This window comes from Vulpes vulpes, chromosome 4, assembly GCF_048418805.1.
Source record: "Vulpes vulpes isolate BD-2025 chromosome 4, VulVul3, whole genome shotgun sequence".
NCBI classification, from domain to species: Eukaryota; Metazoa; Chordata; class Mammalia; order Carnivora; family Canidae; genus Vulpes; species Vulpes vulpes.
Genome location: NC_132783.1, coordinates 38,891,320 through 38,918,746, shown reverse-complemented (window position 1 = coordinate 38,918,746; position 27,427 = coordinate 38,891,320). Strand labels below are relative to the sequence as shown.

General features: G+C 41.4%; 1 protein-coding gene across 4 annotated transcripts in view; it reads left to right on the top strand.

Annotated features, from left to right (window-relative positions):
* The first annotated feature begins 24,056 nt into the window (after positions 1-24,056).
* The window catches only part of NPNT (nephronectin), a 78,950-nt gene continuing 75,579 nt past the window's right edge, over positions 24,057-27,427 (top strand). For 3 of the 4 annotated variants that reach the window (XM_072755535.1, XM_072755533.1, XM_072755532.1), the window contains exons 1-2: positions 24,068-24,270; positions 26,380-26,480. In XM_072755535.1, coding sequence (XP_072611636.1) covers positions 24,200-24,270; positions 26,380-26,480 — 172 coding nt within the window. In that variant the 5' untranslated portion in view covers positions 24,068-24,199. Of the gene's footprint in view, positions 24,271-26,379; positions 26,481-27,427 lie in introns of all 4 variants that reach the window. The other variant, XM_072755534.1, reaches the window with a different exon arrangement.

The following is a 27,427-nucleotide window of genomic DNA, read 5'->3' as shown; positions in this document are numbered from 1 at the left end:
TTGTTTGTAAATCTCAGCATTCATCGGTCATCAAGTCAAACACTTCAGCAAGTTTCAAACTGTTATACGGTAAAGTAGATGACGTTTAAAAATTCCAAGAGCAAATCAAAAAGCAAATCAAAGTAAATAAAAGAACTCAAAATAAATAACTCATGTATTTGCATATGCAATCTGAACTTGAACTTTCAACTTTTCAGATCAAATATTACTTTCTTTTCACTTGTGCAGATATCTAAGTTAATGTATCAGCCATCCACGTTAATTTGTTATATACTCACCCAATACCAGCATACTAGTAACTACATCTGTTAAGTGTGTGTTTTCTTCTTGTTAACATTACATTTCAATATATGTTTACATGCATATGTATATATATATATATGTTTATATATAATATAATATATATAATGTATTTTAGAGAAGCTATTTAAAAGTTTTTTCAATGAAAAATGGTAATATTTTGGGACACCTGGGTGGCTCAGTGGTTGAGCATCTGCCTTTGGCTCAGGGCATGATACTAGGCCACCCTGGGCTCCTGGCATGGAAACTGCTTCTCCCTCTGCCTATGTCTCTACCTCTCTCTCTGTGTGTCTCTCATGAATAAATAAATTAAAAACCTTTTACAAAAAGAAAAATGGTAATATTTCTCAGAGTATAAAGTTTAGTCCATCCTAAGTAAAATAAAACGGTCCCTCAGAAATGTCTTTTCTTTGCATTTGGTCTCAAACATTGGTTCTCTAAACAGTCTAGTTATCAGAATTGCCTGGAAAGCATTTTTAAAACAAAGATTAGTGGGTTGAATCTCAGCTTCTGTAGAGACTGGGGCATGATGATAATATGTCTGTTGTATTTGTCATTACGTACCCTAGAATGTAACACAAGGCCTTCAATAATCATTTATGGAATGAATGAATCAGAAAGTCTGAAGGTAGGGTCTAGGAATCTGTATTTTTAGAACTGCCCCCAGGTAATTCTAATGACCAATCACTTCCAGAAATGCTGATTTTTAACTTAGAATTTCAGACCTGAAGGAGGTCGTAGTCATCATCTAATTTAACTCACTTGCTCTGGAAATGGAAGAACATGAAGTCTGAGACATTATATAGCTTGTCACATATAACCATAATATGTTCATAGTTAGCCACACATTTTAGGAAAAATGAGACGAGAAAATGGGACTAAATGTTAGTTTTTACCTTAAAAAGAAGCCATTTTGTAACTTGGTCTTAAGGCCTATGAGAAGTCAGCTTCTATGGAGTGAAGGGCAATCTTAAGCTGGACTTATGATGGTGCATGCCTACCTAGATTCTTGGTCAGGATGCTATGTCAGGGATAAGGGAGACTTCCCTGCTCTGCTCCCTTTCTCTCCACAGGCTTTCAACCAGTTATATCAAATACTGGCAGTATCTATAGTGGCCTTCTCCTCTGTAAGTACTTCTCAAATAACTCTCAGCTTCTCCATACATCATGAATTAGACAAATAGTAGTGAGGTCATTTTCCTTCCAAAGAATCTGCCTGTAATGTAAAATTCACTTGCTAACATGATATTTTGTGCAAATACACAAAAATGTTTAATACCCAACCTTCTTACTTTGGCCTGCATAATAACACGATTAGAAAATATTTGTGGCTAGATAGTCATCGGAAAGTAAACATTTACTCACCTAGCTAATATTCACAAAATTATTTCACTATGTTTAAATGGAATTCACTGCTAACCACAGTAATTCTTATCTCTCTTTAAAGGAGTTATGCAGTCAATGTCTTTAGAAGTACTCAATATGCCAAAATAAAAGTGCTGGCATAATTTTTTAAAACATTGCTAAAGTAAAATTAGGTATCTGCTAGAAAATGATCCTCATTCTTTTTTTTAAAAGGGTGTATATTGTTTCAAAGACTGTAAGTAATAATGATAAAACAATAATAGTAATTAACATTGATAAGGCACTTACTAAGTACTAGTTATGTGTTAAGCACCATGCATAGAGCATTTCATTTACCACCCCCCCAAAAAAGTAAGATACTTAGGGAAGTATAATGTGTGAATATTTGTGTGTATATACATATTTATAAGCATATATATGGCATATCTACTTTTCAAAAAATATGTACTTAAACATATATAGAAAATTTCTGGGCAGATGTTAAGACATAGTTTACCATTTTCATTTCGGCGATCACTAGCGGTAGTCTACCGAGTACTCATTCCCCATTCCCCTTCTTTCAGGCCAACAGAATGCTAGTTCTGCTCAGGCAGCCTTGTGCCTGGCCCCAGAGAGTGAGTCCTGATTGACCCAAACTAGCCACGGTAATCTGTTTCTATGATAGTCTAGGGATAGGCAAGTGACTCAGTTTTTGCCCGGGAAATAAGAGATAAATGCAAGTCTACTTAAGACTTCTGGAAGAATTTTCCTTCTCAGAAAGCAAAGATGTGCATGAGGAGAAAGCTCTTCTATTGCATGTACCCCTTCCCTTCTCGCTTAGGAACCTTTCATTTGAAAAGGTCCTGCCTAGAGCTGTGTTACAACCTTGGGACAATGAGGTGTGATATTGTGAGTGAAGGGTGGGTAGCTCCTTGGTTGTGTCATGAATTAGAGCACCAGCCCTAAGAGGCCCACCTCTGAACTTCATGTAACCGAGCCAGGATTATTAGAGGGTTGTGACTTGCAGCCAAAGCCTCCATGATGTATTTACTGGTAGAGCTACTTCTGTGGAGTGGGACTAGGGGCAGGAATGGAAAACAGAGTCTTATGGGTAGTTGCATATCTTGTGCTGCTTTAATTTGTTTTACCATGTATGGGCAATACTTTTATTTTTGTAAGAATGTATTTCTTTATTAGAGAGAGAGAGAGAAGAGAGAGGAGCAGAAGGGGAGAGAGAGAGAGAATCTCACGCAAACTTCCTGCTGAGCTCTGAGCCCAACCCTGGGCTGGATCTCAGGACCCTGAGATCATGACCTGAGGTGAAATCAAGAGTCGGCTGCTTCATTGACTGAGCCACCTGGGCAATACTTTTAAAACTATAAAGCAACTAGGTAAATTTTTTTGCATCTGCATTTCTGAGCAACTGGTACATTAACCTCGGGAAAACTGAGAGTCAAATATTCCAAATAGCACCCTTACTCCTTAGCCCACAATTTATACTCAGGCACTCTCTGCACCAATATTATACATATATATCATCACTTGGAATATTTGAGCTCATCTGAATTTTAACATAAAATTTTTCTTCTTTTCAAACTTTGTAAGCATTTGTATATCTCCCAAACCATGCAGTATAAGAGGAATCCCACTAGCATAGGTTTGTGAGGGAGGTGTTTAGTGGTGTGCCTAATATGATTTACTTCAGGCCCCATGGTTTCTTTCAGAAGTAAGAGCACAAATGAAGAGTTGCATCCACTAGCTGGGGCCAAGATGAACCATTCAGGTAGATAGATATGTTGACTGGGATGAGGAAGAAGGGCAGAAGCATCAGGGAATGCCAGCTAACATGCTCGTCAGAGTTCCTCCAAGGTAGGACCGTTATCTTTGTACAACCTAATTGATGTAGGTTCACATCAATTCAACAACCATTGGACTATAAGAAGGGTTATAATCCCCATTTGGAATATGCTTGTGCAGGATTCCTGGGGACTAGGTTTTCCAGGGAATCCATTACTTCATTCTCATTTCCCCTCAAGGGTCTCACATAATCAGGCTTCTTGTGTTGGAGAAGTGAGATTTACAGAAAGTGAACAGAAGTTGGTACTCCAACACTACTACATGGAGAAATGACAAATGACTGTATCACAAAAAGCTGACATCTTTGAAGTCATCAGCAATATTTACATTAGGTGGATAACGGGTGAAGAATCAGGATCAAGGGGATCCCTGAGTGGCTCAGTGGTTTGGTGCCTGCCTTTGGCCCAGGGTGTGGTCCTGGAGTCCCGGGATCGAGTCCCACATCAGGCTCCCTGCATGGAGCCTGCTTCTCCCTCTGCCTGTGTCTTTGCCTCTCTTTCTCTCTCTCTCTTTCTCTCTCTCTGTGTCTCTCATGAATAAATAAAGAAATTCTTAAAAAAAAAAAAAAAAGAATCAGGATCAAGAGAACTGGAGCAAAGCCAGTCTTAATACTGCCACTACTATAAAACCTCCCATGTAGCAGTCCTTCAATTCAGGATTGCATTTACTTCATGTATTTATAATGCCAAGACCTGTTGAATTGTTCTTAAAGTTCTTGAAAATCTCACTTGTCAACTCCTTATAGTCTCATAACTACAATATCCTTCTTTGCAGATCTTTACTTCTCCAATGCATGTAGAGAGAGCTGTTACATTAATCTTTCTCAAACACCTCTGTCTTCATTGTACTCCCTATTTAAGATATACTAAGAAATAGAAACAAACATTTGAACAAATGGGGAGATCCAAAAATCAATCATTTTAGTGACAAAGGAGGGGATCTCCATTTTTTCCTACAAGATATTCCTTCTTTCACTTATCTTGTCCCACTCATACATATCAACGTTTAGGGATATAGATAAAATGACCATGAACCTATTTAAAATATTTGCTTTATTTAATTGTTTATATACCTCATGACTTAACATCACAAATATAAGACTATGGATTAGCTTAAAATAGTTTTTCACCATGAAAGGCAAAAAATTATTTGAACTCTAGTAGCTTCTACATCAGTGTCTTTGTCATCTCTACTTTTTTGTCATCTACCAAAAGCAAGCATGCACATGCTCTCCCTCTGGGGGATTTACTTCAGAGGAGGATGAGAACTGAGGATCCTAGAGCTAGGCTCTGACAGGAGATCAGAAAGGAGAACTCGAGTCCCTAGCGCAAGACCCTCTGTAGGAAATGCTTTGAGTAAGGCATCTCCTGACACTCGCCCCTGGGTCTGTTGTACTATTCCAATTGTCACTTCTATGTTTCATTTTGGTTGAGACGCCATAACAAAGTCCTCATTCTAACTAATTCCATCCCTGACTCCTTTTTTAAGGTTTTATTTATTTATTTATTTATTTATTTATTTATTTGAGAGACAGAGTGAGCAAGAGAGAGTGCACACAAGCAGAAAAGAGAGGCAAAGGGAGAGGGAGAAGCAGGCTCCCCTGCTGAGCAGGGCACCCGACATCGGGCTCCATCCCAGGACCCCGGGATCATGACCAAAGGCAGGTGCTTAACCGATTGAGCCACCTGAGTACCCCACATCCTTGACTTTTAACTTCTAGAAGATGCTGTGACATACCTCTTTCTCTTAGCCCTTAGTCTTTACCCACTTGGCTAAGGGCAAATGACTATAAGATCTTTTCCTAGTAAGAACATCCCCAGAATCCCAAAATATAAAACAATGTTCCTTTAACCATAACTTTAATACCATCAACCTCAGAACACTCAGAAGCAGAATAGCTTTTATGTCACTACTTTCTTGTAATCACGGTACAAAATCTGTGGGTCTCCTTTAGCTATAATTCAAACCTAATGAGAGTTTCCTGCACTAAGGCTCTATAACCAATATATTACCAGCTACTTTCTCCTCTTTTATGGGGGAAAGTAGGGTTGTCATGAGGTCACAGAGAGTGTAATTTTGTAGTGATGAGGTGAGATAATCACTTCCCTACCAACCCAGCATGCCCCTACGTGCCCATACTCTCAAAATGGAACTTTTAAACTGAATTGGGTTACAACTAATTGAAACATACATTTATGCTGCCCTAACCGTACGTGCCGTACGTGATATGAATCTATACCCTGTGAAACCATCAAGTCCAGGAGTGCCACAGACAGAATGTGGTTTTGGAATGAGACATCCCAGAATTAGAAACCAGACTCAGCCACTTACTAGCTGTGTGATCTTCAGTGAGTTACTTAACCTCTCTAGATCTCAGATTTCTTATCTGAAAACCATGAATAACACTGACCTACCAGAGCTGTTGTTTTTCCTGGAAAAGCAACTGAAAAATTCTGCTTAGTTGTCCATCTTCCTTTACCTCTCTGCAAATAAAGGCCAAGGATTAAGTGTCTGCCAAGTGTTAATGTCCAATCAATTACAGATGCATTTTCTTTCCCCTCTGGGAAAAGATTAAAAACTATAGTTGGATTTAAAATAAGAGTTCTTAAAGTGTTAGAACCATAGAAAAGATTTAACTTTCTTTTAGCTTTAGGCTGAAAATGATAGCCATCAGTTATACACAAAAGTTTAATACTAAAAGATTCAAACTTAAAACAATGCAGTAATCTACTACCACAGAAACTGGATTCCAACGGTTCTTGAGTGGCTGAGGTCATGATCCCAGGATCCTCGAATAGAGTCCCATGTTGGGGGTTCCTGCTTATCGGGGAGCCTGTTTCTCCCTCTCCCCCTCACTCATGCTGTCTCTATCTCTCTCTCCCTCAAATAAATAGACTAAATCTTAAAAAAAAAAAAGAAACAAACTAGATTCCAGAAGAAAAATGATCAATAATGCATGCTTCAAACTGAATACAAAATCAAAATGATAGACAAAATTAAATTTTCGTTTTAATTATATCTGAAAAATTGGGGGAAAAAATCCAAATTTCAAAACCCTCCAAAAATTTTTACAACTGTAGTGTCAAACAAATGATTATTTTCCTTGAATAAAATAATCATTTATTTTATAAACTGAGGTAAACATTTTAATATTTAAAAGGTTGCATGTCCTACCTTTTCATTGAAAAATTAACTGTTAAAAATAATTCAGTAATTTATAAAAATGAAAATATTGTGCCACTAAACTATTCCACTGCCAGAAATAAATTCTCATCCTGAAAAGATGGCCTTGCAAAGTTAAAAGTCAAACCAGTTGATTACATCTCTTGAGGTTCCTGATGTCTGGCCCCCAAGTCATGGTGGGACCAGGTTTTGACTCTGAGCTTAGATCCTGTTTGGGGAGATGGTAGCAAAAGAAGCCATCTCTCTAAGAGCGTCCTGATCCAGGCCCTGCTCCAATTTAGAAGCTAACTCTAACATGGTTAGGTGAAGGTATCCAAAGACAAATGAAAATGGTACTCTCCGCTGACTTTCCTGAAATTTTTCCCATTGTCCCAGTCAAGCTATGGCACAATAAAGTGGAAGTTTGCTTCAAAACTGTGTATTGATAATTATTTATTGTCTGCACCTGAATTAAATATCTCTGCCTGATGTATCACATTATGTTGATCTCGTTGATCTTAGATATACAACTTAACTTCATCAGTGTTTACCCTAAAAATTGGTTAATGTTCAAATATGTCACTAAGTTTTATTTCTATTTTAGAATATCATTTCATTGGTGGAGAAGAGGTTAAACCTCGTTTAGTGGAGTATAATTTATTTACATACATATATATAAAATGTCCATTTTTCCCTCCTAATGGCATTTTCCCAAAACCTGTCCCAATATTTGGACTTATTCTTGGCAATTCTTTCAGACATTGTGGAGATTCCAGGACACTGAAGCATTGGATCCAGATCACAGAGATTAGAGACACCTTTGAGATCTCTTCCCCAGGCTCTTTTTTTAAGAAAAACCCTCTCCCTCGCTCAACCAGAGCACCAGTTGTGAGCCTTTCCCCCCACCCCATGTTTATATCAAATAAACCTAGCTCTCCTAGAAAAAAGGTGACACCTGACTCATGAACTGGACCAGCTTGATTATTTTTCTCTTGACAATTTGAACTGAGACACAGGCTGAGAGTCAGGTGGTGATGGTCACCAGAACTGCACGCCCCTGCCTAATGGGAGACTATCCCAGCTACTGAGGGTCATGCTGTGCCTGTGAGGAGCTCACAGAGAGCCAGTTTGCAGGGCAGGGCTGCACAGGCAAGTGTAGGTAAGAGAAGAAAAGCTGCATGGCTCCTGAAGACTTACCAGAGTCCAAATCTAATTCCTCATGGGGCCTGGCTGTACTTTCTTTGAATTCCATGAGGAGCTGCTGTATAATAAAGCCTCTTTTACTTGAAGTCATCAGAGGCGGTTTCTGTGTTCTGTAACCAAATGAGCCCTAAGGGAAAATGAAGAATTTCTTGTATAAATTCTACAGGTCTCACTCCATTCATAGCAAGGGAGGATTTGATAATGACCTTCTTCCTCCCTAGATTTGTGGACTCATTCTTCGGAAACTACTGACTTTCACACTTGATGTTAATTACACTATTGGATCAGATATACATGGCCCTATAGCAAGTCAGACCATCATATTTTGTCATCCAATTCCTTTGTAGAGTGAGTTGTAAAATTTATGACTCACTTTACTTTTGCCCTATTCTTTTCCCTGTGAAGGTGTTTCATCTTCCTTGATAAAAAAAGAATGGTAGCAGTTGAACAGCTTTGCCTTCTTCCTGGCATCTATTAACATTTACTATCTTCCCCAGGCAGTAGGTCTGTTCTTTTCTCTGTGATTTTTCTCCTTTTAAACATTGCTAAACAAGCTCTGATGGCTTTAGCATTTTTGTCAAGCTTCAACTTATTTGAAATCCAGCAAAAAAAAAAAAAAAAAAACTATTTCTGATATGAAGCCAGTTTAATTACTCTTTAACCTAAGGGATATGGTAAAAGCAAAATGAATTTGGGAAAATAGAAGAAAATAGGAGAAAAAATATGTAATAAAAATAACTGTGGTGGGGATCCCTAGTGGTTCAGCAGTTGAGCACCTGCCTTCGGCCCAGGGCGTGATCCTGGAGTCCTGGGATCGAGTCCTGCATCAGGCTCCCTGCATGGAGCCTGCTTCTCCCTCTTCCTGTGTTTCTGCCCCTCCCCCGTGGTGTGTCTCTCATGAATAAATAAAAAAATCTTTAAAAAAATAATTATGGTAAATGGATGAGTTGAGTTCATTCTCTGGGGTGTCTGCATTGCTCGGATAAGTATCTGATTCTTGACTTTGGTTCAAGTCATGATCTCGGGGTCCCGAGATCTAGCTCCGCTTTGGGCTCCATGCTCAGTGTGGAATCTCCTCGAGATTCTCACTCTCTCTTTTCATCTGCCCCTCCCCTGCTCATGTGAGCTCTCTCTCAAACAAATAAATAAAAATCTTAAAAAAAAAAAAAAAAGAAAAAAAAAAAGAATTCACTCTGTGGGGAAAATGCACACGACTGCATAGGTTCTGAAGTGTGTCCTTTATCTGAGTGGATAGCTCGAAACTTCCAATGTGATCATTTGCCTTTTCTTAGCATCTCTTACAAACAGGGTCTTTCAAGAACAAAGTATGTGCTGTTTTGACCGTCATAATTAGGATGCTTCCAATCTTGTCCTGGGGACACAGATCACTCTCTCTCCCTCTGCTGTTCTTGCTAATGAACAACAGTATAGCAAGAGCAGTAAGTGTGATGATTTCAAACAGGCTCTAAAGCCAGACTGTCCAGTTTTAGATTCCAGCTCTGCTACTTAATAACTGTGTGACCTTGCAAGTTACTTAACCCCTTTGTGCCTCAGTGTTTTAATATGTAAAATGGGCTAATACTAGTACCTACTTAGTATTAGGCAGAAGGATGTGAGAAGTAAATGAGTCCTGGTATAATGTACCTGCTCAATAAAGACCCATTGCTAGTTCTGTTGTTATTAGTGTTATTTGAGCAAATCACAGGACCTAAGGCATTTAAGGGTAGGCAGTGTGAGAGATAACAGAAAGTTGAGCCATGATCTTCCCATGGGGGCATCTACTATTTCCCCTGGGTGACATAAGTGAGGGAGTTATGAGGAAGGACCATGAAGTCAGGCTTTACTTCTTACTAGCCTCATGACTTTAGCAAAATTACTTAAATTCTCCAAGCCTTGGTTTGCTTGTCTAAAGTCAGGTATAATAATAGGGCTTAGCACATCATAAGTGCTCCAAGTTTCTTACACACATAATGCATAGCAGGCTTGGGATGCCTGGGTGGCTCAGCGGTTGAGCGCCTGCCTTCAGCTCAGGGTGTGATCCTGGAGTCCCGGGATCGAGTCCCACATCGGGCTTCCTGCGAGGAGCCCTCTTCTCCCTCTGCCTGTGTCTCTGCCTCTCTCTCTCTCTCTCTCTCTCTCATGAATAAATAAAATATTTTTTAAAAATGCATAGCAGGCTTTAAATCCAATTGACTATGTATTGTCCTCAGGTAAATGCTATAAGCATTTTGAAAATGATGAATGCTGCCTCCAAATGTTCCCCAAAGTAACTGACAAGAGACAGAAACACAGAGTAAAGCAACCCCAAGTCCTCTTGCCTATGTTCCACACAGGCTCTCACACAATGCTGTTCTCTTAAAGTGCACTTAGGAAAGGAAACCACCAATAAATTCTGTATGACTTTTTTTTTTCTTTTGGCTGCTTTAAGATTTTGTCTTTGGTTTTACCAGTATTGTCTGGGTATGGTTTACCCTATTATTAACACCCTGCTTGGGGTTCATAATGCTTTTTAAATCTGCGACTTGATACTTTTCAACAATTTTGGAAAATTCTCAGCCGTTATCTGTTCATACCTTTATTCTGTCCCATTCTCTCTATCCTGATCTTTCTCTCCTTCTAGGATTACAATTACACATATTTTTGACATTTTCACCTATCCCATACATCTCTTACTCTTTGGTATGTTTTTCATCCTTTTGCTGATCTGTGATTCAGTCTAAATATTTTCTTCTGACTTACCTGATTCTTTTTCAGCTGTGCCGAATCTGTTATTAAGCCCATTCATTCAATTCTTAATATCAGTTATTGTGTTTTCAGAATTCCAAAAATTCCTAGAATTTCTTCTTTCTTTTTTAATTATATTTTCATTTCCTGTTCTCTGCCAAAATTCTCAATCTTATTGTTTAATTTCTTAAATGTACTCATCATAATTTTTAAAAATTCTACTGAAAAACTCCAGTATCTATATTCCCAATGAGTCTGCTTCTATTGTCCTTTATTTTCCTTTCTTTCTCATCTTATGTGCTTGATACTTTTTAATTGATTGACAGACTTTGATATAAAACATTTAATGATAACTTGTGGCCATAGGTTATGTTATCTTCCTCCGGAAAGGGTTTGTTTTGCCTCTAGCAAGCAGCTGGGCTACAACTGCTAGTTGACGTAAATCACCTAATCAATCAGACTTTGTTCTTTGAGAGGGCTAGTCTGTATCCAGTGTACTCATACTCCTGGGGTGGACCCCCTCAGGATTCCAGCCAAATACCCAGGGAATTTACCAGGTCCCATTCCTCTTGGTGAGCTATGAACTCTAATTTTTCTCCCTCACCCCCGACCATGTATCTGTTGAAAGTCTGCTCAGTAGCCCACCTTCAGCTCCCACCTTTAGAATTGGTAGTCACCTAAAGAAGAAGAAGAAGAGCAGTTCAAGTTTAGACTCATTTCTTTGTGAAGAAAGACTTCCCTGTGTCCCTGTATCCAGATCCCACAAACCCAGTTCCTTATCACCTAGATAGCTTTTCTAGTTCTCAAAGAGAAGGTTGGTTCAAAATATCCTAGTCCACCATCGCTAGAAGCAGAACTCTTGCATATGTTTTTGTTATATATCTGGTGACTTTACTTTTTAGATTTCAAAGAGCAGAGGGATTTCTTAGAAAGTAAGTGCTAGGGTTCCAAACAGCTTGCCAAACAAACCTTTAGTGGAGAAAATGGGTTTTAAAGACATGGGTAGGTCAATGGGAAAAACTGAAAACATCCCTAAAGAGATCAAATCTTTACCACAGACGGCACATCCAACCATTATTATATATGCTACTTTATGTTATAAATCATATCATCAGTACCTTGAGGAATCTTCCGTGGGATCCCTTTCAGTTTCCAGGGTGTTACTCAAGTCCTTGGGAGCCATTATTCCCAACCTTCTAGGTTTTAATGTCCTTTCTCCTAGCCCATAATCCCAGGGTTACTTTTGATGAGTAAAAAAAAGATTGATTTGTTACGATAAAAATGGCAACTGCCCAATGACAATAATGGGTCTTGCGTGATGCTGCTGCTGTTGGTTTTAGGAAAATAAAACCAAACTAAATGACTGCAAGGGATGAAGCTGACAAGGTTGGATAGGACTTAGATGTAACATAGTACAATACACACAAGAGTTGTGCAAAATATAACCTGTTAAATTATTTATTGGAAAAAATAAATCTCTCTTCTTGTCTATAAAGAAATTTGAGCTGATCGAACCAAGGGTTGACATGAGCTGAGAGGACATGTCCTGCCTAGCAGGGAGCATCTGGCACAACTCCTAGAAACCAAACCAGGATATCAAATCCAGTCAATGCTTTCTTTTCCTTCTCCTAAGTTGGTATGTATCATTTTCATCTTTATTTCATTAAAAAATAACAAACTCTTTATGTCTCTAGTCCAGGTGAATCCCTCCCTCTCTGGAAGCTTAAATTGGCTATTCTGTTGGCAGAATTCATACCTGTTGTTGAAAGACAGGAGCCTCTAGTTCTAGTCTCTATCACAGTAAGAGACAGGAAATCCCTGTGGCAAAAAAAGAAAAAAAAAAAGGCATGTTCATAAGAATGCAGATGTGGTCCAGCATTTCTTTCTATCTCAGATGCTCTGGAAAGAGACAGAGGTGCAGACACCCCATAGCTTTCTTTACATTCAGATATGCCAGAGCATAGAGTGTGATCCAGATCATAAATGTTGGGGTTATGCATCCTATGTAGACTTACTTTTACTAACAGCCATCATTACTTGAATGTTTTCTTTATACCAAGCACTGTAATGATGGCATTATATTTTAACTCATTATATTTTCACACTAGCTGCAAGACACATGTTGGTTGTTTTATATTCTTATAATATAAGAATAAAGAATATGTGAAAGTCATTCAAGTGTGGCCACAAGAGGATATAAAAGAGAGGCTCAGGAAAAAGCAGGTTTATTCTAGAGACAGGAGGCATGCAGAGTGGGGCCATATGGAAAACACCAGGGGTGATCAAGAGGCAGAAGACATGGGATGCCTGGGTAGCTCAGCGGTTGAGTGTCTGTGGAGTTCTGGGATCGAGTCCCACATTGGGTTCTCTGTGAGAAGCCTGCTTCTCCCTCTGCCTGTGTCTCTGCCTCTCTCTGTGTCTCTCATGATAAATAAATAAAATCTTAAAAAAAAAAAAAAAAGAGGCAGAAGACAGGAGTAGGAAGGAGTGCTTAGGCCCCGGCCTTCATTGGGGTTTCTGCAGGAAAGGCAACGCAGGACGGAGTAATGAGTTTAGGATTAACTAGTTTGAATAATTTTGGTGGGTTTTGGTCTATAGGGCTGGTCCTTAGTTGCCTGGCACCTGGTCCTGGGATCAGGAAAAGTGGTATTACTTCTGGGATGCACAGGCCAGAAAGAAGAGATTCTGGATCAGTTAGTTTGCATGTCAAAGTCCTGCTCCAGGCTGGGCCGTTTTGCTATCTCTAAGAATTAGCTAGGAGAAGGGTAGTTTCTTTCCAGCCAGAATGGTTTCCCATGGTGTCAAAACAATATAATATACAGAAATTATATTTATATATATATACATATATAATATATTAGTATTCCTATATGATGAAAGGAAACTGAGGTTCAGGAAGGTTTGGTCAGAGTCCACCTAGTATTTATCAGAGCGGGGTTAAATCAGAAGTCTGACTGACCCTAAGTGCTATCCTGCATTAATTTTTCCTTAATTAAAGTTTTGCCAAATCATAGTGTACTCCTAGACCTGTGTTTAGAAAAATGAGATAATACCTCCAAAATGTTTTGATTTCTTTGGTGGATTATTTTGCAGATTAATTGTAGCTAATACACACATTTACCAAAGTTGCAGAGTTGGAGACACTCTGTAATTAAAAACATTAATCTAAAACCAAACAATTAATTAATAATTAAACATTAATTTACAAATATCCTTCAGTTGTTTGATTTCAATGAATTTTACACTTCTGCTTGTTGGCACTGGGGAGTGAGGCCTTGCTCATTCAATAATCCATATAGCTTGAGATGTATATAATATTGTGTTTCATTTTTTCCACTTGGGACAGAACAAGTAAAAGGCTATACATAGCCTTTTCAACAAAGCTTTTCAACAGAGAGTTGTAAGGTCTTAGGGATTGTATTTTGCATCTCCATTTAAGAAAAACAATCTATTCTATGGGAGACAGATCTTACTGTTTGAACAGAGGGGGCAAATGAGAATATAAAGAATGTGAACCACCTATATAGGGAATATAGTACAATTAGTATAGTGATAGAAGCAGAAAAGAAAAACTTTTATGGGAAGTACTAAAACAACAAGCAAACAAATAACTATGCTAAAGCTTTTAGATCAAGCCTAAACGTTAATAGTTGGGAGACTAGGTTTTTACTTTTTATTTATTAAATTTATTTTAGCTCTGCTTCTTTCCAAAATGGACTCAGAGAAAAATCTCAAGAAATGACAGTATAAAATAAGGGTAAGAAAAGAAAACTGTTTTTTTCTACTTACCACACTTAAAAAAATATTTTATTAATTTATTCATGACAGATACAGAGAAAGAAGCAGAGACATAGGCAGAAGGAGAAGCAGGCTCCTCCCTCACAGGGATGTGAGGAGCCCTATGTGGAACTCCATCCCAGGAGCCCAGGATCACGACCTGAGCCAAAGGCAGACACTCAACCACTGAGCCACCCAGGTGCCCCTACTTACACACTTCTGATACCAAATGTGTGGGTTTTCCATACCAAGTAATTCTCCAATTCTCTGGGGACACCAGCTGGGTATCCTACAATTTAATTCATTATGACACCAACTGCCCCACAGGCTAAGGGCTCAGTCCTTCAGACACCAATCACAAGTCGTTGGTTGTTACTGATACTTGTGACTGACCAGGTATAAATCAGGGGTTCCCCAAACCATCTCCTTAGGTCCAATACTTTGCTAGAATGGCTCACAGAACTCAGAGAAACATTCTTACCAGTTTATTAGGAGGGATACAACTCAGGAAAGACCAAGTGGAAATAATGCAAAGGGCAACATGTGGCAGGGGGCGCCCTCTCCAGGCTGCCATCCTCCTGTCACGTGGTTGCACTTGCCAACCTGGAATCTCTGGATCCAGTCCTTAAGGAGTTTTATGAAGACACTTCCTTACCTGGGTATGATTGATCAAATGAAGCATTGGTGATTGTACTCAATCTCCTACCCTAATCCCTTCCTCAAATGTGTAGGATTGGGGCTGAAGTTTGTAGGGCGCAGCAAGAATCACCTCTTAATGTAAACTCAGCTATGGTTGAAAGGGGCTTATTATAGATATTATGAATAACAAAAGATGCTCCTCTCACCCATGTCCTTCAGGAAAGGGTAAGGGTTTTAGGAGCTCTGTGCCAGAAATCAAGGTGAAAACCAAATATCTATTTCTTATTCTATCATAACATCGGAGATAATATAACAGAAAGGGAGGGGCGCCTAAGTGGCTCAGATGGTTAAGCATCTGCCTTGGGCTCAGGTCATAATCTCAGGGTCCTGGGATGGAGCCCAGCATCAGGCTCCCCACATCAGGCTCCCTGCATCAGCATCAGACTTCCTGCTTGTTAGGGAGCCTGCTTCTCCCTCTACCTCTGCTGCTCCCCTTGCTTGTACTCTGTCTCTCTCTCAAATAAATAAATAACACCATAAATAAATAAAACAAACAAACAAAAAGAGGAAAGGAGGGCCAGTGAAAAGTAGGAAAAGAGCACACATGGTAACCAATCCTAAGAGTTAAAATGACTCTTGTGGTAGAATTTTAACTCCTGACTTCCTGGGAGATTTTTTAAAAATACATTTATATAACTATATTTATGGATATAGTTATTTTCTATGGGTTCTTCCAAGTTTATGTGAGATTTTAATTATTGTCCACAATTTTAAGTAAACAACATGAAACCCAACTACCATACAAAATTTAGATTATTGGGGAAAACTCATGGCAAATAGATATACTCTTTTTTAAAAAAAAATCATTAATAGAGTTTATTTTTCAGAGTAGTTTTAGGTTCACAGCAAAACTGAGTGAAGTTACAAAGATTTCTCCTGCTCCCACACCTGCATAGTTTGTCCTATTATCAACATTCCCCATCAGAGCAATTTATTTGTTAGAGCGAAAGCACATACATTGACACACCGTAATCATCCACTGAAGTCCATAGTTTAACACTAAGGTTCACTCTTAGTGTTGTATATGCTATAGATTTTGACAACCTATAGTGACATGTACCCACCATTATAGTATCCTACAGATAGTTCCCCTGACCTAAAAATCCTCTTCCCTCTCTTCTCATTAACCCCTGGCAACCACTGAGTTATCACTGTCTCCATAATTTTCTGCTAGCCTCTTTTAAAAGGGAAACTTGAGATCAAAGTAAGTTTTCATGAGAAAATAAAAGACGTAACATTTTCTTAGAAGAGACCTTTTTTCTTGGCCCTTAAGTCTGTTAGAAACTAGTTACCTTATGGGTTCAAGATAGACACATCAGATAACATCCCCATAGTCTTCCAGAAAGTATGGGTGCAGATCTTATAATTATATTTTGAAATAAACTCATAAAAGCTGAAAGTCCAACTCAGAGTCTTCCAGATTCTAAGTTAAGTTCCAAGAGACTAACCGAATGCAAGGTTAATATTTGGGAAATCCAGAGTTGATATAACACATCCCCTATCTAGGCTGCCTTCCATAAATATCATTTATTTTAACAAAGACTTTTATAAGCACTAAATTTTTACCGAAAGAACTGGTCTTCTGTGTTGTCTGAGAACAAAAACAGATCCATGTTTAGAGACTAGAAGATTGATCATTTATTATGAAAGGTGAAAAACTTAACTAGTACTTCCCCCATGTGGCAGTGGGATGCAAGACTATTTAGGCAACTTTGAATTTGCTCAAATACTTTGACAAAGTCAGCTCAGTTGAGATGAGATATTCATAATACAGCATGTCAGAGTTGGTTTAGGCATGGAAAATGTTCATGCAAATGTTTCTAGTTGCCTACCTTGGACATAGAAAAGTCTAGTAGTGAAGTATTTCATTCCCAGAAGTAAAACTTTTCCTTGAAGCAATCAATACTTGTCCAGCTGTGCTACTTGTCCTATGTGCTGGACTATGTACTTTTTACAATTTACCTAATTTAATTGGGTGAATTATATGTTTGGGATCCCAAATATATTGACTTGCTGTATGACGAAAATCAATGATTAAATGAATTTCAGAGAATGATTTTCAAAGACAATGATTTTTTTTTTTAGTATTGTTATAATTAATGTTAAGCTTTCTTTCTGGCTGTAATTAAATACTAAGTTCACTAACTTCTTCAGGCCACAACAAAGACAATGTCAGATATTCAATTTAAAATTTTCATTTCCTCTATGGCATACTGGAAAAATACATTTTTCAAATTTTCTTGCAGTTATGTTGGAGCCATCTGTCTAGGTAGTGGACAATGGAACATCCCCAGGTAGGCTTGCTCGCACTCTCTGTCCCTTATCCATGTGGCTAGATAGGGAGAACTCTAGAAAGACAGAACCACAGGATAGAGGGAGCCTCAATCCCTTAATAGCCACTTGTAAAGAATGGCTTATGAGACTGTCTAACCTGTGTTAAATTTTGCACTAATGAAAGGAATATCTATTGTGTCAGGCCAAAGATATTGGAGATGATGTGCTAGAGAAGTTAGCTAGTGTTACCATCCCTGGTTTTCTGATCCTAAAAAGTCATTATCAACATAAAAGAACCTTTCTGTTTTTAAAAAAGATTTATTTATTTGAGAGGGGGAGAGAGAGAGTGGGGAGGAACAGAGGGCAAGAGAATCTTAAGCAGACTCAGCACGGAGCCCAACATGGGGCTAGATGTCACAACCCTGAGATCATGACTTCAGATGACTCTAAGAGTTGGTTGCGTAACTTACAGCGTCACCCAAGTGTCCCAACTTTCCATTTTATACCTAAAAACATGAATCCAAATTGCGTTAGAATTTGTATAAAACCACTAAGACATAATTTTTAAAGGGCTGAAAAGTAGAAGACTAAAACATAACTCTATAACTACTGAAACTGCTTTCTAATTTGGTCAGCCATTTGTGCCCTTTTCAGTTCTTCCAGTGATATTAAAATAAAATTAAAGGCCTATCAAATAAAGTCTTCCATTGTCTTTGGCAGAATTATTTTAAGGTGGATGAGAGACATCAACAGTAATAGTTGTGCCTGAAGCTTGTCAGTGTCTCATGTGTGCTATATAAGACCAAACACCAATGCCTTTGGTTTGTAAAGAGAAGGCTGGCATAAAATTTTAGAGCTCAATCTTTTACGTTGATATTTTTTTAAAGATTTTATTTATTTATTTATTTATTTATTTATTTATTTATTTATTATTTAATTTATTTATTTAACAGGGAAAGAGAGATCACAAGCAGGCAGAGCTGCGGGCAGAGGAAGAGCAGGAAGCAGAATCCAGGAGCCCGACGTGGGGTTCATGGGGCTCGTGGGGCTCAATCCCAGACCCTAAGATCATGACCTGAGCCAAAGGCAGATCCTTAGCCAACTGAGCCATCCAGTTGCCCCTAAATTGATAATTTTTAAATTACATTTTAAATTTTCTCATAGGTGTGTGTTTATATATTTAAATTACTATTTTTGTAATTATCTTTCCAAATATTCTTTTTTCCAATAATTAAAAAAATACTATTCAGCTATTTTAGTTACATAATCATATCACCCTAATGAGGACTTTGCTCTTATTTTCAATAATTCATATTTTTCCTTGTGTGACTGTATCAAATCATATTTCTAGAATATTACATAAGTAGTGATATGGGCGTTCATCTCTCATTCTTGACATTAATAAGAATTTCTCAGTATTTACATTCTATGTTATTCTGACTTTTCATTTTTATTATTTTGTTAATAGTTTATGGGTTTTTAAAATCAGGAATCAGCAGTACTGATTATGGAGTTTGCAGCAACCCCAGGTCTTCTTAGGTTTAAGTAAACATTCAGAACATTTAGGCTCACAAGACTGTCACGGTCACATTTGGCACATACATACTCAAAAGGATAAGGGACAGGGACCACAGTTTGCCTTCACAGTTGCTTCGAGTGCTCCTCTTCATTGGAACTTCTCACACAGCAGAACAGCTCAGGTGCTTCATGACAAACTCTTTACACAGATGTGAAACTTGGTTTCACAGCCTCATGACCTTCTGGAACCAATATCTCATTGACATAGTGTCCAAAGTCTCTTCAAGGGACAAACCCATTTTTAGGAGTCACTGAACTCAAGTTCATCCAATGCTATGGTTTGCTATCGGGTATATTTTGTTCTCTGTGTCTAAATGCAGTTTATCAATCAGGGGTCCATTCTTACCAGCAACATAGCAACATAGTTCACAAACCACCTTATCAGGTTGCCAGGGGAACGGAGCTAGAAAGTTAACATAAGGTCAAATTCTCATGCAGAAGGGGAAAGGATTTTGTTAACCCCTTCCCCACAGAGAGGTTTTCTGTCAACTTGATTGTAATGGGTTATTTTAATATGTTAATAGGTTATACTTCTAATCATTTACTTAGGGCTTTTGCATTTCTATCAGAAATGAGCTATGCATATGTGCATATGTTTGTGCCCACGTGAGAAAGCTATTTTTTTCCAGACTTAAATATCAATGACTTCTCAGGAATAATTGGAAGCACTCTTCTTTAGATACTTAAAAGAGTTTAAGTAGTATTGGAATGATCTACTCTTTGAAGGGATATGCTCTGTGGTATATCTAGAGCTGCTGTGTGTAGGGCTAGAAAGGCACTAGACACTCTATTTCATAAAATCATTACCTATGATCACATGGATGACACAACACAAGGGAATATCATTGTAAAAAAATGAAAATTATAGTGTATTTCACTGTTCCTGTTGCTTTGACAAGGCACCTTATGAAAGAGATGAGCTCAGCTGAAAACTGGCTGCTTTGCAAGCAGGAATGGGAAGAAATGAGAATGTCCAGAAACTTGGGGCCTCCTAGGGTCGAAAAAGACAACTGCTTTGATGCCCCAAACATTAATATCAATAAAGGGATCTAGGCCTTGGGGTGCAGATCAGAGTAAGGGTGTTGCCCTTCCAGACAACCCTATTTTTTCAGCTAGCTTCAAGGTGGCCTCCATTAAGATGAAAGAGTAAGGTATGGACACCAGGAAGCAAAGAAATAAAGCAGGCTTAAGAACTAGGAGTAGAAAAGATTTTGGTTATGGTTATTGGTACAAGAAACTGCTGGAAACAATTAGATCAGAAGCCTATTAGGGTTTGAAAGAAATCTGGTAGCCACAGAAACCATGAGTTTGGCCTCAAAATATCTGTCTCTGTGAGCCCCTTAGAGCAACACTCTAATCCTTACGTTTGTACCAGTAGAAAAGGAGCTGTAAGTGATATACAGCCTCAAAGGAAGACACATGCTCCGACAGTCCCTTCTGGTGTGGCTATGGAAGATGAATGGTCAAGGTTGTAGGAACAGAGGTGACCCGACAGTCTGACCAAGGCACTTCTTCCACTGCTAGAGCAGAGGATCTCCATAATTCTTGCTCAGCTGAGAATCAGAATTGCAGTGAACAAGCAGCCATATGTTCCTTATCCTTCTTTCTTTCTTATTAGGAGTTCGTAAAGCAGCTATCCTGTCCTTTTGCAGCCACTGTATGTGGGATGGGAGGGAAATAGCTTGCTGACAGCCGACTATGATAGAGAGCGCGTATTTTCTCCCTCCTTTGCCTGGACACCACCCCTACCACACAGCCTCACCTTATTCAGTCTGTTTAAATGGCCCCTCCCCAGAGGGGACCAAATCACTGTACCTAAAATCACACCCCATCTCTTATCACCTTATTCTTCCTTTACCCTCTCTTTATATCTGTATCCTCTCTTCACAGCACTTACACCCCGAAGTGCTCCCCCACCACAGTGTAACCTCTCTCGGGGCACAACATTGTCTTTTTCCCAGCTGAAGTCCTAGTACCAAGAAATGGCCAAGACATTGTATGCTCTCAATAAATATTTGTTGAAAAAAAAAAAAAGACAAAACAGTTGAGAGATTCTAATGTTCAAGCATTTATAGTTGTGTTTGTTTGGTCCTATTTTATTATTTCTCTGTATCACATGGTGATTAGTGATCATTACTTGTTAGTGAGAACACTGAGATTACTACTTGCAAGGTGGCATTATTGGGTGGGAAACCACACCAAAAACCTATCCTATTGTGAAAGTACAGCTATTGCTAAAAGCAAGCTGTTTTGATCAGGTTGTTTTTAAGACTGAGACAGCAAAATGTCACTCCCATGAGAACTTCACCTTGTTTCTGGAATAGTGGCCATAACTGCAGCATACTAACTAGTTAGACCTTGGAATTCCTTTAGAGTCTCCTCATTCCATGATTCAACAAAGACTGATAAAATCGGCTACTGCTTACTCAAAGGAGAGGCTAAAGTTCACCAGGAAGAATTCAATTCAATCCAGTCCAACATTTAATATTTACTGAATTTAAGCCTCGTGCCAGGACTTGAGCCCTTGCCTTCCTATTGGTTCCTGCCTCGAGGAACTTAGAGTGGTAGAGAAGCTATGCATTAAACACACTGCATTAGGAGTTACAATATGGGATGCATGGGTTGTAATTATACCACAGGATTCTCATCCAAGCAAAAAATCAGAAAAGGCTTCCTGGGTAAATGTCAGCTAAACTTGGACGCAAAGGGCAAGTGGAAGGCATCCAAATGAAGAAGGAAGATGAATGGAGTGTTTTCTAAGCCAAAGGAAAAGATATGGAAAAAAATTTAAAAGGCATGCTGATGGGGCATAACACTTTTGCTTCAGATATTGTCCTATTTTCACCTATCACCTGTCCTCCTTTCCTTCTATCTCCAGCTTTTAGCCTCTAAGTTAGCCCCTTCTCGATAATCATCCATTGCTCTGGTGGGGCTTATTTGCAAATCCAATCCAGGAATCAATAAACAAAGAAAATGGCTGAGGAGTAGCCACTGGGGCCTGGAAACAAGCCTACATTACACTTACAAAAATTTGATTTTCTGCAGAAAAAATATTTTGACTCCTACATTTTTTGGACTTCATTAGAAAGATCTGAAATAGATGACACCAAGCTGTTTGCCTAAAATAATGTCCCAAGCCTGAATTGGCATGGATATTTCCTGAGATTAAAATAGAAACTTGTTTTGCTAACAGAAAACAACTTGGAAATCAAAGAGTCGTTTAAGTTGAAACCATTATTTTTCCTTTTCTTGCATAAAACTCCTGTTTTTATACACACTAAGAAATCAGGATAGTGAGATCACTCTGCCACAGAACTTTCCATTGAAGATTTGAAGTTTCAGAAACCTCAAAAAGAAAATAAAGATAGAAAAAAGTTTGTCATGAAACAAACTCATTCAACAAACAGTTACGAGCACCTACTACATGCCAGGCACTGTTCTAGGACTAGCAAAGAAACCTTCCCTTGAAGAGTTTGCATTCTAGCAGAAGGAAGACATACAAACAAGAGACAAATTGTATAGGGACATTAGAGGATGAGTGGTATGGAGAAAAGACAAAGGAGACCAAATCCTGGAGCATCCCAAGGGAGCTGGTTTGCAACTTTATTATTTTTTAAAATATTATGTATTTATTCAGAAGAGACACTGAGACCTAGGCAGAAGGAGACCCAAGTTCCCTCCCTCCAGGGAGCCAGATGTGGGTGCGGGACTCATCCCTGGATCACACCCTGAGCTGAAGACAGCTGCTCAATCACTGAGCCACCCAGGCACCCCGGTTTGCAACTTTAAATTCGGGTGGTCATGGTTGGATTCCTCAGAGAGGTGACATCTGAGCAAAGTCTGAACAAGTGAGAATGTGAACCTCGCAGGTATCTGGGTCCAGGCAGACGTATCAGCCAGTCAATGGCGCAGAGACAGGGCCATGGCCTGAGTGTGTGAGAAAGGCAAAGAGGTCCTGGGCTAGGGGAAGAGAGAGAATAGTTTAGGTCTGAGATGTATGAGAAAGGGCCCATATCTGCATCGGGGAGTCTTTGGGGGCAGAGTTTGAGAAGAGGGGTGACTCAATGGGTATATGTTTTAACGTGCATTTTAGGATGATCTTGGTGTGTTTTTATTCGAGCAGTCTTAATACAGTATGTTTTACTCCGCAACAACAGAACAGTCATTTAAAATGGTTTCTAGGGACACCTGGGTGGCCCAAGCAGTTGAACGTCTGCCTTCAGCCCAGGTCCTGATCCTGGAGACCCGGGATGGAGTCCCTGCCTCGGGGTCCCTGCGTGGAGCCTGCTTCTCCCTCTGCCTGTGTCTCTGCCTCTCTCTCTCTCTCTCTCTCTGTGTCTTTCATGAATAAATAAGTAAAATCTTAAATAAAATAAAATAAAATAAAATAAAATAAAATAAAATAAAATAAAATAAAATAAAATAAAATAAAATAAAATAAAATGGTTTCTGAAGGATCTCCCCAAGACCAGACACCACAGATTGCTAAGTAGTAACAGCCCGCCCTGGCTGGCCTGCACGTGCCCCCGGAGGGGCAGGCATTCCTATGCTGCTAAAGTGCTCGAAGTTGCGCTGGCAGAGACAGACAGTCTGCACGTTTCTTCTGCAAAACTCCGCTGGAGAGCCAAACGTTTCTTTCGGTGGTTACAAAAAAAAAAAAAAAAAAAAAAAAAATCTGCCTTTGCCAACTCTGCGGGAGAAGCAAACTCCCGGAGCTCGCCTTTGCTAATTTGTCCAAGTCGCGCAGTCGTGCTGCGGTTTCACCCAAGGCGGACGCTGCTCAGCTCCAGCCCCAGAAGCGTCTCCCGGCCCGGGCTCTCCACCCCCCCCCGCCCCCCGGGACAGCTCCGGCTCCCGCTGCCGTCACCACCTGTTCGGGCGGAACCCGCGGGGCGCGCACCTACGCCCCGGGTCCCCTCCCTCCGCGGCTCGCTCAGCCGGGCCGGGCTTGCAGCCGCGCTCGCAGCCTGGCGCCCGCCCCACCCGGCGGCCCCCGGGAGACGCCGCTGCCCTCGGCGCCCCGGCCCGAGCTCTCCGCGGGGGAGCGCGCTCAACCCCGGCCCGGGCGGCCTGGAGCGCGGCCGGGCCGGCGCACGCGCGCCCCTCCCCGCAGCACCTCCCCTCGAGGGGAGGGCGCCAGGGGGCCCCCGGCGCCGCGCCGCAGACCTGCTCGGGCTGAGCGCTCGCCGCGCGGCTCCCCTCCGACAGCGGCTGCAGGCGCGGCGGGGAGCCCGGGGAGCCCGGGGACCCGCACCCGCACCGCACCGCGCCCGCGCCCGGCATGGGTTTCCTCCTGGCGCTGCTGCTCGGCTCCTCGCTCTACCTGCAGGCGGCCGCCGAGTTCGACGTGAGGTGAGCTGGGCCGCGGGCCCCCTCCCCGCCGGCTTGCGCGTCCGTCGAACCGCGCTCGCGAGCAGGGGCCGCCCGGGGCTGCGGAGGGGGCGCCCCCGACCCCGCCGCGAGTCCCCGAGCCCACCCCGCGGCTCCGGCTCGGGAACTGGGGCGCGCGGAGGAGGGGGCGGGGCGGGCGATGCGCCGAGGTGATGCGCGGGGCGGCCCTGGCCACGGAGCTCGGGCGCGTGGCGTGGACGGCTCCGCGGGCGGCGGGGAGGCTCCCGGGGGCCCGGCCGGGTCGCAGCTGGGGGCCGTCGGGGCGCCCCCACAAAGGGCGGCGGCGAGGAAGCCCCGGCGCCCCGCGAGGACGGGGCCGAGACGGGGCCGCGCTGCGAGTGTTTGTGTGTGAGCGCGCGCAGCCCCGGGACCTCGGGCGGGCGAGCCGGGCCGCAGCGTGCTCCGACAGGTTCCAGCGCCCCGCGCCGCCGCCCCGCCGCCCCGCCGCCCCTCGGCCGCTCCTCCCCGCGGCGCGCCGCGCTCCTGCTCCTGCCTCCGCGGGATGCGCTCGGGCGCGCGGTGCCAGACCAGGCCCGCCCCGAGCTGCTGCTCCCAGCAGCTCCCGCGGATTTTTTTTTTTTTTTAAGATTTTATTTATTTATTAGAGACCCAGAGAAAGAGGGGCATGCAGGGAGCCCGACGCGGGAGCCGATCCTGGGACCCCAAGATCACGCCCTGGGCTGAAGGCGGCGCCAAACCGCTGCGCCACCGGGGGAGATGTTAAGCCGGGTCCCGTCCCCTGGCTCTCAGGCTTCCTCTCTCCCAGAGACGCCCCCGGCCCGCCCCGGCCCCCGGCCCCCGGCCCGCCCCGGCCCGGCCCGGCCCGGCCAGGCGTCCCCCTGCGCAGCCCCCAAGACAGCCGCACCTGTTTTCCTTGTAATCTTGGAACAAATCAATTCCACGATTGATTGGCTCTTGTACCTGGAGGGGAACGGCAGCCCAGGGGCACCAGAGGAGCGCTGGTGGGAGGAAATAGAAAGTTCGGGGTTATTTTGTACTTCGGGCTTGCGGGGGGGGGGGGGGTGCAGAAGGGCAGATAAGAAACTGGGAATTGAAAAGAGCAGGAGAGCTTTTAAGAAAACGTGGGTAGCGGCCAGAGGCGATTTCATTTTACTAGAGCACTTCTTTGCTCACATTCGGGTACGTTGTACGTTCCTGGCTCGCACATTTGCAATAGGAAATACATCACATGATGATGCGGAAGATTTTTAAGGTGGCTTTGATTTTAAAACAGCCAGTTAAAAGTTTGAGCCTCCCGGGTAAAAACTCAGGTGTGAATCTGAACAAAGAAACGGTTTTACCAAAGAAGGTGCAAAGTGGAATCTGGTCGATAAATTGGCATCCTGAAATTGAATACTTTTAGTCATTATTTACATTAGATGATACGAATTGTTGATGCAGAAAAGGTTTTCAAACCACAAGCACGCTCGAGATTTAGCCGCACTGTAAACTGTTCTCGGTTTTATTTAAACTTCTTTTTCTAATACTTTTATTTCTTCTGGGAACATTTTTTTTTGCCAAAGAGTCCTATCTTGAAAAGAGGTCTGTTTCATTTGATTTTGAGGAAGCTCCCATCTTTCTGCCCCTTCCCACATCTGCCTCTTTCCAAGGCAGAAACATAAGGCAGAATTTTTTTCTTTCCGCTTTGACATGTCATAGTATTTAATACTTTTCAGTTTATGATAAATCAGTCAAAACTGGTTTTCCCCCAAGTAACAGGTGTGGGTCTTTGAGGAATCTGTTTTATTTCAAGCTTCAGAAACCACCCTGTGAGTGTCAGCCTTGAGAATTCTCAGTTTTAGCTGTTGCTATTTCCATTTAAGAAAGGATCTTCCCTTCCCTTTCCCCCTACTCCTGTGTGTAATGTGTGTGTGTATGTGTGACTCTCTGAAACTTGAAATTAGATCACAGAACTATTTTCCTGAAGGTGTTTTAAATTTAAATTTCTGCAAGCATGAAGAAATGCAAAGAAAATCGTTGGGTGTGATTTAATTTTTTAAAAATAATAACGGGAAAATATATTTAACTTCGAAAATGTCTTTATTTATTTTGAATCTTTTTGTTTGGTAGGTGGCCCAGGCAAATAGTGTCATCAATTGGCCTATGTCGTTATGGTGGGAGGATTGACTGCTGCTGGGGCTGGGCCCGCCGGTCCTGGGGACAGTGTCAGCGTGAGTATCATCCCTGGGGACTTCAGCTCCCTAGGAGGTTCGGCTTTCCACCATCATTCATGGCTTGACTCTGCACACCAGTGGGCTCATAACTAAGCGAGGCTTGGTGGTGTGGTTCTGACATAGAAGTTTTCTATGATTCCTTATCCTGCCCTTTTTCAACGTGAGTCACTTGTAGTAAGGTACAAGCTTTGTTATGCAGAGAGCCACCTATGATGCTTATTGTAGCATTTGTCCCCACTATCTCCAGCTCCTGTTTTCTCATCAGGCTTTTTCTTTTCTGTGTTCCAGACTCTAAGATGGGGGTAAGATGAGTCTAGACTGTATTTACACTAAACACACTCGGAACCTTATAGCACTAATAAAATCCTTAACATACCTGTTGTGGAAAGTCGCCTATTTGTAAACCTTTTTTTTTTTTTTTTTTTTTGAAGTGAGATTGTATTGACTGTGTTCTGTGTGCTCTAATTGGACCACCCACCATAATCAAATAACTCCTCTGAAGAAAAGATCGCTTTTAAGTTCTAGAAATAATCAACATCGTGTAATCAGCACCAAATCAGAACACTGATTTTTACCTTTTCCATGGATATTTTAACGGTAGAAATTAGAGCCGCATCATGGAAGTTTGAGAAATTTGTTCCTCGCCACTTTATCTGGACCTCAAAAGTGTATTCCACTTCCCCTGCAAAAAGATCCACAAATGATCAAGTGAATTTCTGGGGGCATTGTGCTATGATGGGGTGTCTGGTGAGATGATAGGAACAAAGTTGGGTTCCTTACATGCCAATGTTTTATTGCTCATGAGGAAGGGGCTTAGAGGAAGAGAAGTGAAATGAAGAAGGCTGGAGCTGGACAGGGTGGAGCCTGCCTTAGATACGGGCTGACAGTGGGAGCAGTTGGGTGGATTTAAGTTCAGGAAAGCTAGGAGTTCCCACAGCTGTTTT